The sequence below is a fragment of the Hordeum vulgare genome, chromosome 3H, assembly GCF_904849725.1.
Source record: "Hordeum vulgare subsp. vulgare chromosome 3H, MorexV3_pseudomolecules_assembly, whole genome shotgun sequence".
NCBI lineage: Eukaryota > Viridiplantae > Streptophyta > Magnoliopsida > Poales > Poaceae > Hordeum > Hordeum vulgare.
Window position 1 is genome coordinate 223,969,610 of NC_058520.1, and position 16,439 is coordinate 223,986,048.

The 16,439-nt window shown below is 45.8% G+C and overlaps 1 protein-coding gene across 1 annotated transcript; it reads left to right on the forward strand.

Moving 5' to 3' along the window:
• The first annotated feature begins 9,285 nt into the window (after positions 1–9,285).
• On the forward strand, positions 9,286–12,752 carry LOC123439823. The gene is made up of 2 exons (XM_045116481.1): positions 9,286–9,839; positions 12,580–12,752. Exons 1-2 carry the CDS (start codon positions 9,450–9,452, stop codon positions 12,679–12,681), a joined length of 492 nt encoding a protein of 163 aa, XP_044972416.1. The 5' UTR covers positions 9,286–9,449; the 3' UTR covers positions 12,682–12,752.
• Positions 12,753–16,439: the final 3,687 nt, after the last annotated feature.

Consider the following 16,439-nt stretch of genomic DNA (forward strand, 5'->3'; position numbering starts at 1 on the left):
GTTCGCAGCTAAGCTCCCGAGTTTGAGAATTTTCTTTCACTCGGAGTACGTTTCGTACTTAGGCCAAGACTGATTCGCAGCTAAGCATCCGAGTGAATAGTTTTGTTCACTCGGAAGAGTTTTGTAACTTAGGTGAATCATGTTTGTAGCTAAGCCCCCCGAGTGTGAGGATCGCTCTTCACTCGGAGTACGTTTTGTACTTAGGCGAAAACTGCATCGCAGTTAAGCATCTGAGTGAATAGTTTTTATTCACTCGGAAGGGCTTTGTAACTTAGGCAAATCATGTTCGCAGCTAAGCCCCCAAGTGTGAGGATCGCTCTTCACTCGGAGTATGGTTTGTACTTAGGCGAAGAATGGTTCGCAACTAAGCATCCGAGTGAATAGTTTTTATTCACTCGGAAGCGTTTTGTAACTTTGGCGAATCATGTTCGCAGCTAAGCCCCCGAGTGTGAGGATCTCTCTTCACTTGGAGTATGATTTGTACTTAGGCGAAAACTGGTTCGCAACTAAGCATCCTAGTGAACAGTTTTTATTCACTCGGAAGGATTTTGTAACTTAGGCGAATCATGTTCGTAGTTAAGCCGCCGAGTGTGAGGATCGCTCTTTACTCGGAGTATGGTTTGTACTTAGGCGAAAACTGGTTCGCAGCTAAGCATCCGAGCGAATAGTTTTTATTCACTCAAAAGCGTTTTGTAACTTAGGCGAATCATGTTCGCAGCTAAGCCCCCGTGTGTGAGGATCGCTCTTCACTCGGAGTATGGTTTGTACTTAGGCGAAGACTGGTTCCCAGCTAAGTATCCGAGTGAATAATTTTTATTCACTCAGAAGCATTTTCTAACTGTGGCGAATCATGTTCGCAGCTAAGCCCCCGAGTGTGAGGATCGCTCTGCACTCGGAGTATGATTTGTACTTAGGCGAAAACTGGTTCGCAGCTAAGCATCTGAGTGAATAGTTTTTATTCACTCGGAAGAGTTTTGTAATTAGGCGAATCATGTTCGCAGCTAAGCCCCCGATTTTGAAGATCGCTCTTCACTCGGACTATGATTTGGGCGTGTAGACACTCGACCGGAATCGACAAAAATTGTAGTAATTATGACTTTGAAAGGCAACATTGTTCAGCAAACATCATCCTTTACAGTGAATCAACCAACGATCAAGCATAAAATTGTTTGAGTAGATCTGCATTCCATTTACGCGGCTCGTCGATCCTCTTCTGGAGATTGTAGAGTCGACAAGCCCCATTGTTTAACACCTTGGTGACGAGGAAAGGCCCTTCCCGAGCAGGATCTAGCTTATGAGGTCGTTGCTGATCCACTCGGAGTACCAAATCGCCTTCGTGAAATGCCCGACTCCTTACATGCCTTGAGTGAAAATGCCGTAAGTCTTGTTGATAAACTATTGACCGAATCAGCACCATCTCGTGTTCCTCCTCCAAGAGATCCAATCCTTCTTGGCGTGCTTGCTCGGCTTCAACTTCTGAATAGAGATCCACTCGGGGTGAATTATGAAGTAAATCACTTGGTAGAACGGCTTCAACTCCATACACCAGAAAGAAAGGCGTTCGCCCAGTCGACCAATTCGGGGTTGTCCTCAGGGCCCAGAGAACAGAAGGTAGTTCAGTCACCCAAGCGCTCACAGCATACTCAAGGTCTCGCATGAGTCGGGGCTTCAATCCTTGGAGGATAAGGACATTCGCTAATCCACTCGGGTCCCTTGGTTCGTATAGAAACGTCTAAATTCATCCGAGTCGAAGTTGGACCCATTGTCCGTGATGATGCTGTGCGGGACTCCATATCGGAATGTAATTTCTTTCACAAACTTGATGGTTGTGCGAGAATCTAGATTCTTGATTGGTTTAGTTTCGATCCATTTGGTAAGTTTGTCGACTGCAACGAGAAAGTGTGTAAACCCACTCTGACCCGTCCGGAAAGACCCGACCATATCTAAGCCCCAGACAACGAACAGACACATGAGAGGGATATTCTTCAAAGCAGATGCATGTTTGTGTGATAGGTTGGAGTAGACCTGATAACCTTCACAACGGTCGACGAGATCTTTGGCCATTTCATTCGCGCGTGGCCAGAAGAATCCAGCTTGGTATGCTTTGGCAACAATGGTCCGAGAGGACGCATGATGGCCACAGGTCCCCGAGTGGATTTTTTCCAGAATCAGTTGGCCCTCCTCACGGGAAATACATCGTTGAGCTACTTCGGTCACGCTCTCTCGGTAGAGCCGATCACCCATCACAGTGAAAGCCTTCGACCTGCGGACAATCTGTCGGGCTTCATCTTTGTCCTCTAGCAACTCTCATCTTAAGATGTATGCAATATATGGTAATGTCTAGTCGGGGGTGATGGCCAAGATTTCCAAGATCAGATCGACGACTGCTAGAACATCAACTTCAGTCGGATCGGATGGTTGCGGCGGCTCTTTAGTGAAAGGATCTTCTTGCACAGACGGAGTGTGCAAGTGTTCCAAATACACATTGCTGGGTATAGGCCTTCGAGTGGACTCAGTCTTAGCCAACTCGTCAGCTGCTTGGTTTTTCAATCAGGGACATGATGGAGTTCTAAGCCTTCAAACTTCTTCTCCATCTTCCTCACTACATTGTAGTAGCCAGTCATGGCGGGGTTCCTGACATCCCACTCCTTCATCACGTGATTGACCACCAAATCTGATTCGCCGTAGACCATCAGGCGTCGGACGCTGAGTGAAATGGCCATACGCAACCCATAAAGGAGAGCTTTATACTCAACTTCATTGTTGGAGGAGTCGAAGTGAATCTGGAGGACATAATTAAGCTTGTCACCTTTTGGAGACACCAAAACCACACCAGCACCGGACCAATTAAACATTTTGGACCCATGGAAGAACATTGTGCAATGCACCGAGTGAATCTGGGATGGCTGTTGCTGTTCCACCCACTCGGCCATAAAATCAGCATGGACCTGAGATTTGATGGCTTTCTTTGCCTCAAACTTGATATCCAAATATAACAACTTCGTGGCCCATTTAGCCACTCGACCTGTTGCATCCTGATTGTGAATGATCTGTGATAATGGGGCATCACTGACGACTGATATAGAGTGATCTTGAAAGTAATGTGCCACTTTCTTTGCTGTCAAATATATTCCGTAAAGAAGCTTCTGGTAATGGGGATACCTTTTCTTCGAAGGAGTCAACACTTTTGAAATATAATAGACTGGACGTTGAACCTTGTAGGCTTTTCCTTCTTCTCTCTCAGTAGTCAAGACTGTACTGACGAGTTGATTGGTGGCTGCGATGTATAGGAGTAGTGGTTCTTTGCTATGCGGAGCAGCAAGCATCGACTGGGTGAAAAGCAGAGCTTTCAGCTCTAAAAACGCTGCTTCTGCTTCATCATTCCAATCGAATACATCTAACTTCTTCATCAGTCGGTATAAAGGCAGTACCTTCTCACCGAGACGAGAGATAAACCGACTCAATGCTGCTAGACATCCTGTAAGTCTTTGTACGTCATGCACTCGCACAGGGCTCTACATTCGGACGATGGCGCCGATCTTCTCGGGGTTAACGTTGATCCCTCATTCGGGAACAAGAAAACCAAGTAAATTGCCGCCAGGAACGCCAAAAGTGCACTTAGGTGGATTTAGCTCGATGTCATATGTCCTAAAATTAGCAAATGTCTCTGCCAGGTCAGTCAGCAAGTCAGAACCTTTGCGTGACTTGACCACAATATCATCCATGTATGCTTCAACATTCCGACTGATCTGGTTGAGCAGGCACTTCTGGATCATGTGCATGAAAGTTGCACCGGCATTCTTCAGACTGAAAGGCATGGTCATATAACAGAAACAACCGAAAGGGTTGATGAAGGTTGTTTTTATTTCGTCTGGACCAAACAGACGGATCTGATGGTAGCCAGAGTAAGCATCCAAAAAAGACAAACGCTCACATCCCATAGTTGAATCAACAATTTGATCAATGTGGGGGAGCGGGAAGTGGTCTTTCGGACAGAACTTATTAATGTTCTTGAAGTCTATACACATGCGAAGGGATTTGTCCTTCTTGGGGACCATGACAACATTTGCGAGCCACTCGGAGTGGTAAACCTCGCGAATGAATTTGGCCTCCAAGAGTCGCGCTACCTCTTCGGCGATTGCTTTCCTCTTCTCTGATGCAGACCATCGCAGGCGCTCTTTGACTGGCTTCGCCTTCAGATCCACTCGCAAACGGTGCTCAGCCAGCTCCCTGGGTACACCCGGCATGTCAGCAGGCTTCCATGCAAAGATGCCCCAGTTCTCACGGAGGAACTGGGTGAGCTCGACTTCCTATTTGCTATCGAGCGTCGTGGATATGTTAGTCGGAGTAGCATTGGGATCCATCGGGTGGACGTGCACTGGCTTGACCTCACCTTCCGACTGAAAAGCGGTCTTAGAAGCAGGCTTCTTGGAATGCATTAGGTCGGTTGGGTCGGCAGTCTTCCTGTACTCTTCCAACTCTACTACGGCCATCTTCTGATCTCCAATCTTTGATCCTTGTTGCAAACACTCTTCAGCTCTCCTCCGATTGCTTGAAGCAGTGATGACCCCTTTAGGTCTTGGCATCTTCATCTTCAGGTACACGTAACATGGTCGTGCCATGGAACGTGCATAAGCAGGACGACCCAGAATGACATGATATGCACTCTGGAAATCCACCACTTCGAACGTCAGCTTCTCTTTGCGGAAATTCTTGTCCGGGCCAAAAACAACATCTAACTCGATCTGACCGAGTGACTTGGCCTTCTTCTCTGGTATAACTCCATGAAAAGACATGGTGCTCTCGCTGAGTCGGGAGATCGGAATGCCCACCCCCTTGAGAGTTTCTGCATATAAGATATTCAGTCCGCTTCCTACATCCATGAAGACTTTACGAAGCCGAACACCCTCAACAACTAGGTCGACCACCAGAGCCTGGCGACCTGGAGTCGGAACAACAGCTGAATGGTCCGACTAATCAAACGTGATGGTGGTCTGCGACCACTTTAGGTACGTTGGGGTGGAAGGTACTGCCATGTTGACTTCTCTATTGATGACTTTGAGTCGACTTTTGCTCTCTACGTCAGCAAAACTCACCAGAGTTGCTTTGAATTTGGGGAATTCATCTTTTTCTTCATCATTCTCTTCTTCAGGGTCTTTTCCACTCGACTGACCTTCCTTGAACTCTTGGATTAACAGTCGGCACTGCCGATTGGTATGCTTTGGCAATATCAGATTGCCCTCTTCATCTTTTTTCATGTGAAATACACATGGCTGATCCAAAACATCCGACTGCATCTTGGACTTCTTTGGGGGAATGGTGCCTTGGACTTTCCCTTGAATTTTCCCGTCGCTAGAGCGGCTGCTTCTGCTAGTGTAGCGTTTTCAACCTCTCGCTTTTGCTTTTGACTGGAATTGGCATGAATGTTGTCGACTGCTTTACCTTTGCCTCTACAGAGGCGGTCTTTTTCTTCCTCGTTTGCACAACGGGTGGTTATTTCCATCATTTTTCTCATTCACATGTCGCCTGACCAACCAAACTTCAGATATGACTCTCGGTACCTGACACATGCCTTGAAGGCACAGACTGCTTGGTGCTCGGTAACATTCTCCACTTTGTGGTGGAGAGTGGTCCAGCGTTGGATGTAATCACGCAAGGACTCACTCGGCTTCTGTACGGAATGTTGTAACTCAGAAAGGCCGGCAGGGCGCTTCCAAGTGCCCTCGAAGGTCTTGGTGAACACTCTGGCCAAATGTGCCCAACATTATTATGATTGAAGGTGCCAGCTGATTCAGCCATGCACGGGCCGAACCATCCAACATCAAGGGCAAGTGCTTCATCGCAACGTTGTTGTTGCCGCCGCCAATCAGTACTGCAACTCGATAATCATCCAGCCACATTTCGGGCTTGGAATCTCCTGTGAACTTGCTGACCCCAGCCGCCAACTTGAAGTTAGGGGGAATATCGGCAGAGCGAATTGCTCTGCTGAAACACTCGGGACAGGAAACTGCGGTACCACTTCCACTCGGGTGATCTCTATAGAGACCATCTCTGTAGGCTCTGCCTCTGTCGATCCTTCTCTATGCAAGTACATCTCTCGCATCAAATCCGGGATTCTTCTTGTCATCGAACGGGCGCCGGTCATCGTAGTGTCGGGACACATACGAGCCGCTCCGCGGAGGAGAATGCACTCGACGGTGGTCATCATGGTGATAACGCGGGGGAAACTGGTTCCGACCCTGGTCTCGATGCTGATACTCTCGGTGGCCCCCATCTGTGCGACGCTGGGGTGAACCTGGACTGTAAACTGAACAGATTGTATCTGCTCTTGCTGAATTACTGTGTAATGTATTGAGCGACTGTGATACAACTGAGTTCTGCTCCTCTGCTGCTTGAAGGAAAGTGCGAATCTGCTCAAAGCCTCTACCTTCCTCTGCTATCTTAGCTGCTGCTGCGACATTAAGTACCGCAGTATGATATACCTGAGTATTGTCCTGATTACCGCCTGAGAAGAGATGTCGCTGACGTCGACTGGCAGTTGGAGGACGACGACAACCGCGTCCAGGCGACAGTTCGCTGACCTCGTGCTCGCTATTGGGGATACACAAAATGGGTAGGCCCATGAAGGGTCGAAATAGTATGGGGTCCACACATGAGGTGGGCCCATAAAAATACATACATACTATCCACTCGGACGACGGTAAACCAATCGGCCATATGTCTCACTCAGATATGCGAAGACCAACAAGGCAGTCGAAGCATCATACTCATAGTGGAGGTTTCGTAGTGGGCTGTCATCATGGCACTAATGCTCCATCTTGTAACATAGGAGGTGAGGGGGTGACACACTCTATATAAGCCACCCCAACCACATAGCTCAAGGACTAGCTTCCTCTCCCCATGCGGGCTCATTCTTCTCCTGGAGCTTTGGCTCTCTCTAGTCACAGAACTTAGCTAGGAGATCCGTTCTCTCCTCTGTCAAATATACTGTGTAACTCATGTCCATGACAGATAAAACAAAGCCTCTTTGGAGCACGAGACGTAGGGTTTTTATCTCCACCGTGAGAGGCCCGAACTCGCTAAAACCACCGTGTCACCCATTTGCGTCTCGATAGATCATGCTCCGTTATCCTACACCTTTCTAATGTCAGGATTGTTCCCGTGACACTCGCCGCGACCGAACCCAGGTGGGCTCTCCGCGGAGCCCGCCATGAAGACCTCCGTTGCTGGGTTGCAGCTCTCGCACTCGGAGGGAGCGTCAGACTGATCTGACGCCGAGTGGATAGGGTCCCGAAGGGGCACATCAGACTCTATGGTTGCAACCTGAGGAGTCGACGGAGATGACGCCTGGCGAGCCACTGCGTGCTTCACCCATCGGTGGAGTCGAGAGCGACCGGATCGCTTGCGATGACGAACAACGGAGTGAAGAACCGACAGGGGAGTCGACGACTGCCGAAGGAGTACGCCGAAGGAGCTTGCACGGAAGTGCATTGCTCCACGGATTGGGAGAGCCTCGATGTTGAGTGGCGCTTCCTGAACCCATGCCGAGTCGTCGGCGACGAAGATGAGGGCGCCGAAACGGATCTCACCACCCATGAACGAATCGTCGCCGGAAGACATGACGAAGAGTGAAAAATGCAAACTTGCCGGAAATCGCTTAGACGCCTGCCCCACGGTGGGCGCCAACTGTCGTGGGAATGAACCTGACAGTAGAGGAGTAGGGTACGAATGGAGATGGCAGAGTCCTAGCTATGGCAAGCTTGTACACAAGATGTATGAATTGAGGCCCCTCTCTTGAAGGTAATAGTCGTACGTCTCAGTGCTCGGGAGCTCTTGCAGTGTGGATTGTGTAATACAGGGGGTGCGAACCCTTGTGTCAGAGGGGAGGGTGGCTTATATAGAGTGCGCTACCCCTCATCAAGGCCTCAGCATCTAAGGGTCCGATCAATGAGGTTTAAAGGTGTACGTTACTAATAACGTATGCAAGTAATAAATGCTACTAAACACCATTGGCTGAACGTATGTCCGTTGGCCTTCGTAGATGACTTCTGGTCTTCGATGTCGACTCGAATCCTTCCGAGTGGATACAGGTCGTCGAGTGGATGAGAATATAGTCTGAATGTTTGCGTACCGAGTGACTCTTTAGGTGCCATGTCCATCCAGTCGTAATCTTCTATATGACCTTTGGTCTAATAATGAGGTACCTTGGATAGGACATTCACGTCAAGCATGTGACCCTATCCTAGGTATATATTCCCATCATCACGCGCAGCTGACGAATCGACCGATCCGTGTGCGTCCTGTCGAAAATTTTGACCGGACGCTCGCACGGAGCACTTCCCAAAAAATTTGGGGGAGGAATAGGCTTCGCGGCTGTTCGCGCTGAGGGGTGACGTGGTCGGTCAAAACAGAACTAATGACCGAGATAAGTGACCTAGAGATATTTCGAGTGTTCCTTCAACGGTAAATCCTCATTAGAGATAGTGAAAAAAGTCAAAAAAAGGAAAAAGTGAAAGCTTCCCGATTCAGTATTTTTACTTATGTGGTTTGCCAGAAATTACGTTTGGCTCCCAGCCTTCATATGGACCCTTGTTTATTTGAAATTTAAATAATTTAGAATTACAAAAACTTTTGATATTAAAAAATAGGAATTTTGACTTAAAATGCTGACGAATTTTTATTTTGAATTAAAAATAGGATTCAAAGAAAGCGCCGGATTTTTTTTTTTTGCAAAATCTAAAACAATGTCCATGAATTTAATAAATATATTACTGATTTATAAGAATGTTTGTTTATTCAGAAAAACTTCATGCATTTCAAAAAAATGTTTGTTAATTTAAAATAAAATCCTCCAACATAAAAAAATATGTTTGTCTTTTCTTGAATTGGTCACCAATTCAAAAGAAAATATTTAAACCTGTTCGAAATATAAAAAATAGTCACGATTTTTAGTAAATGTTTGTAAATTGTAAAAAATGTTCTTGATTTTAAAGTTGTTTCCATATTTGTAGAATTGTTCACCAAAGATCTAATGTATGTAGTTAAACATTAATGCTTCTAAGTCTTTGTGACAATATACTTGTTTGAATTTTGAAGAATTAACTGTTTGATGGATCGGATTATTATTGTATGTTTTTGAAAAACAATTATTGAAATTCAGAATAAATCTTTGAGTTATCAATATTTTTGACAACCATGATATATATTTTTTAAAAAGGTAAAGATTGCTTCAACTTGTGAATAAGTTTAAAGGAAGAAACAATTTCTTGCATTTGTGCACAAAATTTAAAAATCAAACAATGATATTTGAACATAATATGGTCACCATCATTAAAAATTATGTTTTTTTCTTCCGTGGCAACGCATGGACTTTTTGCTAGTGTAATTACAATGGGAGGACCAGCCCACCACCGCAACCTCTCCTCCTACCTCCGTTACAGTGGTGGCACATGGGGTGGAGGCTACCCGCCATGGCCATAGGCCACGCACCGGCCATCCGGCGGCCTCCGTGGAGGTTAAGAGCACTACCCCGCACTCCCCCGGAAACCCTAGTCCACACTTCTCCCCGCCCTCGCTTGCCCTCGCCGTTTCCACTCGAGCCCGAGTCGCTGTCGCCACGCTCGTCGTCGATCTCGTGGCACCGCCGTCCCTCGTCGGACCAGCACGTCGAGGAGGACAGCCATCGTCTACTTCTTCCATCCCGGGCATCAAGTCGAGCGGGGCCGCCTCATACGCATGCCATTGAGGATGTTTCCATCGCGTACATCGCCGTTGTTCGTCGCCGTTCCCCGCTGCTCTGTGCCATCCCCGGCCTTTCCGACCTTGCCATCGAGCTCCTGGTGAGCATCTCCCTCGGATCCCCCCTTTTCCTAGCCGAATCCGTCGCCGTAAACACCATAAACAGCCACGACCGAGCTCGGCCGGAGCTTCGCTCGCCGTGCCCCTAGCCGTACCTGCGATCAGGAGGCTGCGCTCCCGCACGACCCTGCATGCTCGACTGCGCCCTTGGACACTTGCCGGCCTGCGCTCGCCCGTAGCCAACAGCAGCCCTCCCGCTGCTCTACTACCACAGCGCCCGTGCCCGCCCGCTCATGCTCGCCTCCGTTACTACTACTGCTCCGCTGCTCCTTGCCACTGTTGCCACTGCTTGTTGCTCTTCTGCTCACTACTGCTACTGCTGTCTACTGCTGCCGGACATAGCCACAACTGCTGAAGCTTGCTATTGCTACCGTTCTATGTTGCTGCTTGCGGCTGGCCATGGATGGATGTCCCTGACTCCCTGTGTGGTGTGTGGAGCTCGTGTGTGTCCAGCCCCCATGTGTGTGTCTTTGTGTTTGTAGCCCGTGTGTGTGCTGTGTGTGTGGCCGGTGTGCTACTCTCTACTAATTAGTCAGTGCTAATTAGCTTAGTTAGATTATAGTCTAGTTGTTTATAGTTAGTCTAATGTGTGTGTGACATGTGGACCCATGGTTAAATTTAAATGCGAGATTACATTGAAAATATCTAATCCTATGACATGTGGGCCACACCTGACTATTTATTAGGAAATTGACTTGGTCAATTCAGATTAAACTAAATACAAAAATTCAAAAAATGTATAAAACTTTGGAAATTCATAGAAAATAAACCGTAATTCAGATGAAAATATATATATATATATATATATATATATATATATATATACATATATATATATATATATATACATATATATATATATATATAACGAATCTGAATATGCTATCCACGTAAGTGTCACACCCTCTAACATAATGACCATGGACTTTTTGCATGAGGATCATCTGTCGAAAAATACCTAGAGCCGGGAACCTTATTTTAATATGCTTAGGAATGCATAAGGGCTTGTCACCCACACATCTTGTCGTGCCATGGAATTTGTGTTGCATTTGATTGCTCCATTATTTATTTATTCCCCCTCTATTACTTCTTTTCTGGTAGACCTCGATGCTACGATAGACCCCAAGACTGCTGTTGACCGTGAGTACAACTACATCGTCGACGACCCGTCTTTTTCAGCAAGGCAACCACGCAAGCAACCCCCCTTGATCATTCCTATAACGCCCATTCTTTCCCCCCTCATGCTTGCATTAGATTTTGCAATTGTTGTAGATAGCTCCTACTCTGATGCATAGCCTGTTTTTGATACACTGCTATTATACTCTACTGCACATTAAATGCTTAGTATATGTGGATAAGTGACCCCCCATTGACCCCTTAGTGCTAGTTGCCCCCACTATATTGTCGAAGACTACATCAACTGATCGACGAGCCAAGACCTGTCACATCACTCACACCCCCTTGTTGTACGACACTGCATAGCTACTATCGAGTATCGATGGTGACACCTCATTATGTACTCCTGATGTTAGCTTTGTAGTGTATTTAACTGGCGGTGGTTTACGGAGGGTGATTCCTCCTTCACCACCTCCAATAACCACTCTGTCGTGCAACCCCTCAAGCATGAACCATCGAGGGTGATTTCTCCTGGTCACCTTGAGAGTTACATCCTTCGAAATCCATCGAGGGTGATACCTTGGATCCTTTTGATGTTACAACCACATGGTTACTTGACCTTACTAATGGGAACATGGTGAAAGGTGTGTTGCGGGTGGATTCCCGCGTGGATGTGACGATGCGTGGTCGGGCATTCTTGGCCCTTACCACACATCCTCCAGACGGGGTGACGGGACCACATATCGGGGATTGCTGATCGTCGCCGTAGTGTTAATTAAAAATGCTAATCGGATTTGGCTATTTGATCTAAGTTGTTCGTTGACCTTTTCACACTAACCTTCATGTCGGAGAAGTTATGGTACTCGATGTCGTAGTACCAACTGAAGTTCTTTAGACGTCAGCAATGGAGCGGCGTGCGCCCGAGTGGTCTGGGTAAGCATTGTTCTTGTACAAGAGGTGGTAGAACTGACCTCAGCTACCCACACATCATGTAGGAGTGCAAAGGGTGATGGGCCCATGACCCGTGTGTGCTTAGGATTTAGGTCGACGGGTTGGCCTCTCTGTTGAGCCTAGGTAGGGCTACGACGTGTTGATTTTTCGAGGCCCGACATGATCGAGTAAAGTGTGTCCAGCCCGAATTGATCAAGCGTGTTGGGTAATTTGGTGCAGCCCTGCAGGGATGAAAATTAACTATTGGAATAGCCATGTCTATGGTTACAGGACGACTTGGAATTGTATCCCGATCTAATACAACTAGAAATCTGACTTAACTGGAATGTTTGGCCCCGAGGTTTTTTCTCACTCAGAGTCGAGGAAGAATCTCTGGGCGTGACTAAATTAAAATTTGCTTCAACAATATGACTATATATGTGTTATTTCTCTACTCTCTTCTAATGCTGCAAGACACTGAAGATGCTAGTCTTTGATAGGAGTAGTCCCTTCTCTCTATTCTTACATTACTGCAATCAGTCCAGATATAACCCCAATCCTTTGATACCGATGCATACATAGCATAGTTCGGACGTCAGTCTTGCGAGTACTTTGGATGAGTACTCACCGTTTATTTGCTCCCTCTTTTCCTCTTGATACAATTGCCGCGACCAGATGATGGAGCCCAGGAGATGGCATATCCCACCGACAACGACCACTACCCCGACGGTGCCTACTACTACATGGAGACTTCTGAGTAGTTTAGGAGGTTCCTAGGCAGGAGGCCTCGCCTTGTTCGATCTATGTATTTTTTGTGCCATGCTTCTCTAAGGGATTAACTTGTTTTATGTCTGCACTCAGATATATTTTCTTCCGCTGACTCGTGTGTTTCTGAGCTTATGTATTCGAGCCCTCGAGACCCCTCGCTTGTAATATGAAGCATGTATGAGTTTTATTTGTGTCTAGGGTTGTGTTGTGATATCATCCCGTGAGTCCCTAATCTTAGTCATACGCATTGCGTGTATGATTAGCGGATGATCAAAATCGGGGGCGTCACATGGAGATTCTTCATTCTTATCTATCTGACGCATATAGCCAAGGAACATATGACTTGTCATTTCCTCTCTACTATATGTGTGCACTCATGAATTCCAAAGCAACTATTCCTTAAAGGGGATTGCACATATTTAGGGGGAGCTTGTACTAGTCATATGCCCATGAAATCTATCATGTATCACTGCGTATTTTAAATTGGAACTTTGATTGTATGTTGTCATCAATTACCAAAAAGGGGAGATTGAAAGCACATATGCTCCCTGGGTGGTTTTAATAATTCATGAGAGAATACATTATCTTGTGTACTAATGGTTCTACCTAGTGTTTCAAAATCAGTCCAAGAGATTGCTAGCTGGGAATGTGAGGAGAAGCCCCAAGGAAGGAGGAGAATAGGATTGGCAATGCATCAAGCTTGAAAACTGCACATTTTGCATTTTGTGAGAAATCACATTTGAGTCCATAGGAAAGCCAATACTATTAAAAGGGGATGAGGTATCTATGATGATCTGGTTGCTTAAGTACTTAGAGTTAGACACCAAAAACCCTCATGCATTCTCCCACAAATACTCTCTCCAAACCTCAAAGCCTAAATTCGGTACCACAAATATTTCCCATTCGGTCCTACCGAGTTTTACCCTAGACAGAATCCAAAGCCAACCCTAATCTCTTGGTGATACCAAGTTCCATTTTGGTCCTTCCAAAAATCAGTGACAAACTCCCTGGTGTGTGTGTGTGTGGTAAAAGTCATAATCTCCGAGTTTTACAAATAGGTGCCACTGAGTGTGTGTGACTGCCTTGGCCAGCCAAAATCGGCCTCACCGAGTTCTATATATTGGTCTGACCGAAACGCCGAAACTTGCCACATTTTGGACTTGTCGTTTTAACCGAGGTTTTACTTCGGTTCCACTGTGTTGGCCAATAATATTATAACTGGTGGATTTTTGCAAATGGCTATATATACCCATCCACCTTCCTCTCATTCGCCAAGAGAGAACCTATAACAAGCCAACACTTGCCCCATCCCTTTCCTAAGAGAGAACCACCTACTCATGTGTTGAGATCAAGATATTCCACTCTAACCATATGAATCTTGATTTCTAGCCTCCCCAAGTTGCTTTCCACCCAATAAATCTCTTATACCAAGCCAAACCTCCGAGAGAGTGATTGAGTGTTGAGGAGACTATCTCTGGAAGCACAAGAGCAAGGAGTTCATCATCCATACCACATATGTTACCTTTTGGATAGTTGTGTCTCCTGGATTGGTTAGGTATCGCTTGGGAGCCTACAACTTCATGTGGAGTTGAACTAAGAAGTTTGTAAGGGCAAGGAGATCGCGTACTTCATGAAGATCTACCACGAGTGAGGCTAGTCCTTCATGGAAGTAAGTCATGGTGGAATAGACAAGGTTGTTTCTTCGTGGTCCCCTTGTGGGTGGAGCACTCCATGGACTCGCACGGCCGTTACCCCATGTGGGCAGAAGTCTCCATCAACATGGACGTACGATAGCACCACCTATCAGAACCACGACAAAAATCTTCGCGTCATCTTTGTGTTTGATCTTCCTATCTCCACTCCTTACTTTTATGTGCATGTCTTTACTTTCCGCTGCCATACTCGTTGACTTGCATGTGTAGTGTGTACTAGACTTGCTAGAATTGCTAAAAATTGCCAACAAATAAAATTAGGAAAATGGTAGGGCTTTAGTATGCGAAGTAGTATATTCACCCCCCTCTAAACGTCCCTTCTTGATCCAACACCAATACATCATGGATCCCCGAAGAAAGCCAGCTAGGTGTGAGCCGGCCATGGAGATCTGACGATTGGGAGCATGCCAAGGAGCCATCGATGTGAGTGCTCATCAAAGCCCCTAGGAGATTGGTACTCCAGCATCCTTTATAGGAGCACTATGCACTATGATCTCTGATCTATTTGTCTTTGTTTAGCCAAATTTGGTGGACGATCTTCAAGAGGGAGTTCTCATGTAGTTGGGGTTAATCTTGTAAGTAATCTCCTAAAGTGAAAGAAATTGAAAAGGGTTTGTATTGTATTGTTGCCACTGTGAATAAAAAATGATTGCACCGTTGTCCTTAGAACGTAGGGTAAAGACAATATATCGTCTACTTCATGTCATCATATTTAATGTAATACTCTATTATATTCTTAAAATTTTAATATGCATGTTGGATAGTTGTGTTTATAATTATAGAATTACTGTTTTGCTTCGCTTACACTTAGTAGAGCATTGCAATAGTTCTGTTAAAATATTAGAACTCTTTTGCTTCACTTATCTGTTTTCGAGATGAATTGTAATTGATATTTGGCATTGGTTAATATGATGGTGACTAAAATTATAAGTATGGTTGTGGGCACCGCGACTTGTAAGTCGAGATCGCCGAATGCACGTGTACAGTGATCTCAGGGATCAATGCTCAATTAACACACAGATACTGAATAACAACAGTCTTACATCCATACATAACGTCTGATAAATATAAGGCCATGAGGGCCAAGTAATTACATAATATGGCCTCGAAGTCCGCCACACCAAGATACTAGTGAATGCGGATAACTTGGAGGATAACCTGAACCCATGCCATCTGCCGTAACCTAGAGGCATTTTGTCCGAGAAGCGTCCTAGATCGCATGCTCGTCCTCGACGAACCCTTCTCCAAACTCCGGTTCTTCCTATTGGAAATATGCCCTAGAGGCAATAATAAATTGGTTATTATTATATTTACTTGTTCATGATAATTGTTTATTATCCATGCTTGAATTGTATTGATTGGAACCTCAAATACATATGTGGATTCATAGACAACACACTGTCCCTAGTGAGCCTCTAGTTGACTAGCTCGTTGATCAAAGATGGTCAAGGTTTCCTCGCCATAGGCAAGTGTTGTCACTTGATAACGGGATCACATCATTAGGAGAATGATGTGATGGACAAGACCCAAACTATAAACGTAGCATATGATCGTGTCAGTTTATTGCTACTGTTTTTCTGCATGTCAATGTATCTGTTCTTATGACCATGAGATCATGCAACTCCCGGACACCGGAGGAATACCTTGTGTGTATCAAACATCGCAAAGTTACCGGGTTACTGTAAAGGTGCTCTACAGGTATCTCTAAAGGTGTATGTTGGGTTGGCATGGATCAAGACTGGGATCTGTCACTCCGTGTGACGGAGAGGTATCTCGGGGCCCACTGGGTAATATAACATCACAACAAGCCTTGCAAGCAATGTGACTAAGGATTTAGTTACGGGACGGAACGAGTAAAGAGACTTGACGATAACGAGATTGAACTAGGTATAGAGATACCGACGATCGAATCTCTGGCAAGTAACATACCGAAGGACAAAGGGAACATCATACGGGATTAACTCAATCCTTGACATAGAGGTTCAACCGATAGAGATCTTCGTAGGATATGTAGGAGCCAATATGGACATCCAGGTCCCGCTATTGGTTATTGAC

What these genes read in the sequence shown, in the direction of transcription:
- LOC123439823 (XM_045116481.1), top strand. Translation starts at nt 9,450, where the DNA reads ATGGGGTGGAGGCTACCCGCCATGGCCATAGGCCACGCACCGGCCATC. An exon ending in ACCTTGCCATCGAGCTCCTG is followed by an intron (nt 9,840 to 12,579) that starts GTGAGCATCTCC and finishes TGCCGCGACCAG; the next exon opens with ATGATGGAGCCCAGGAGATG.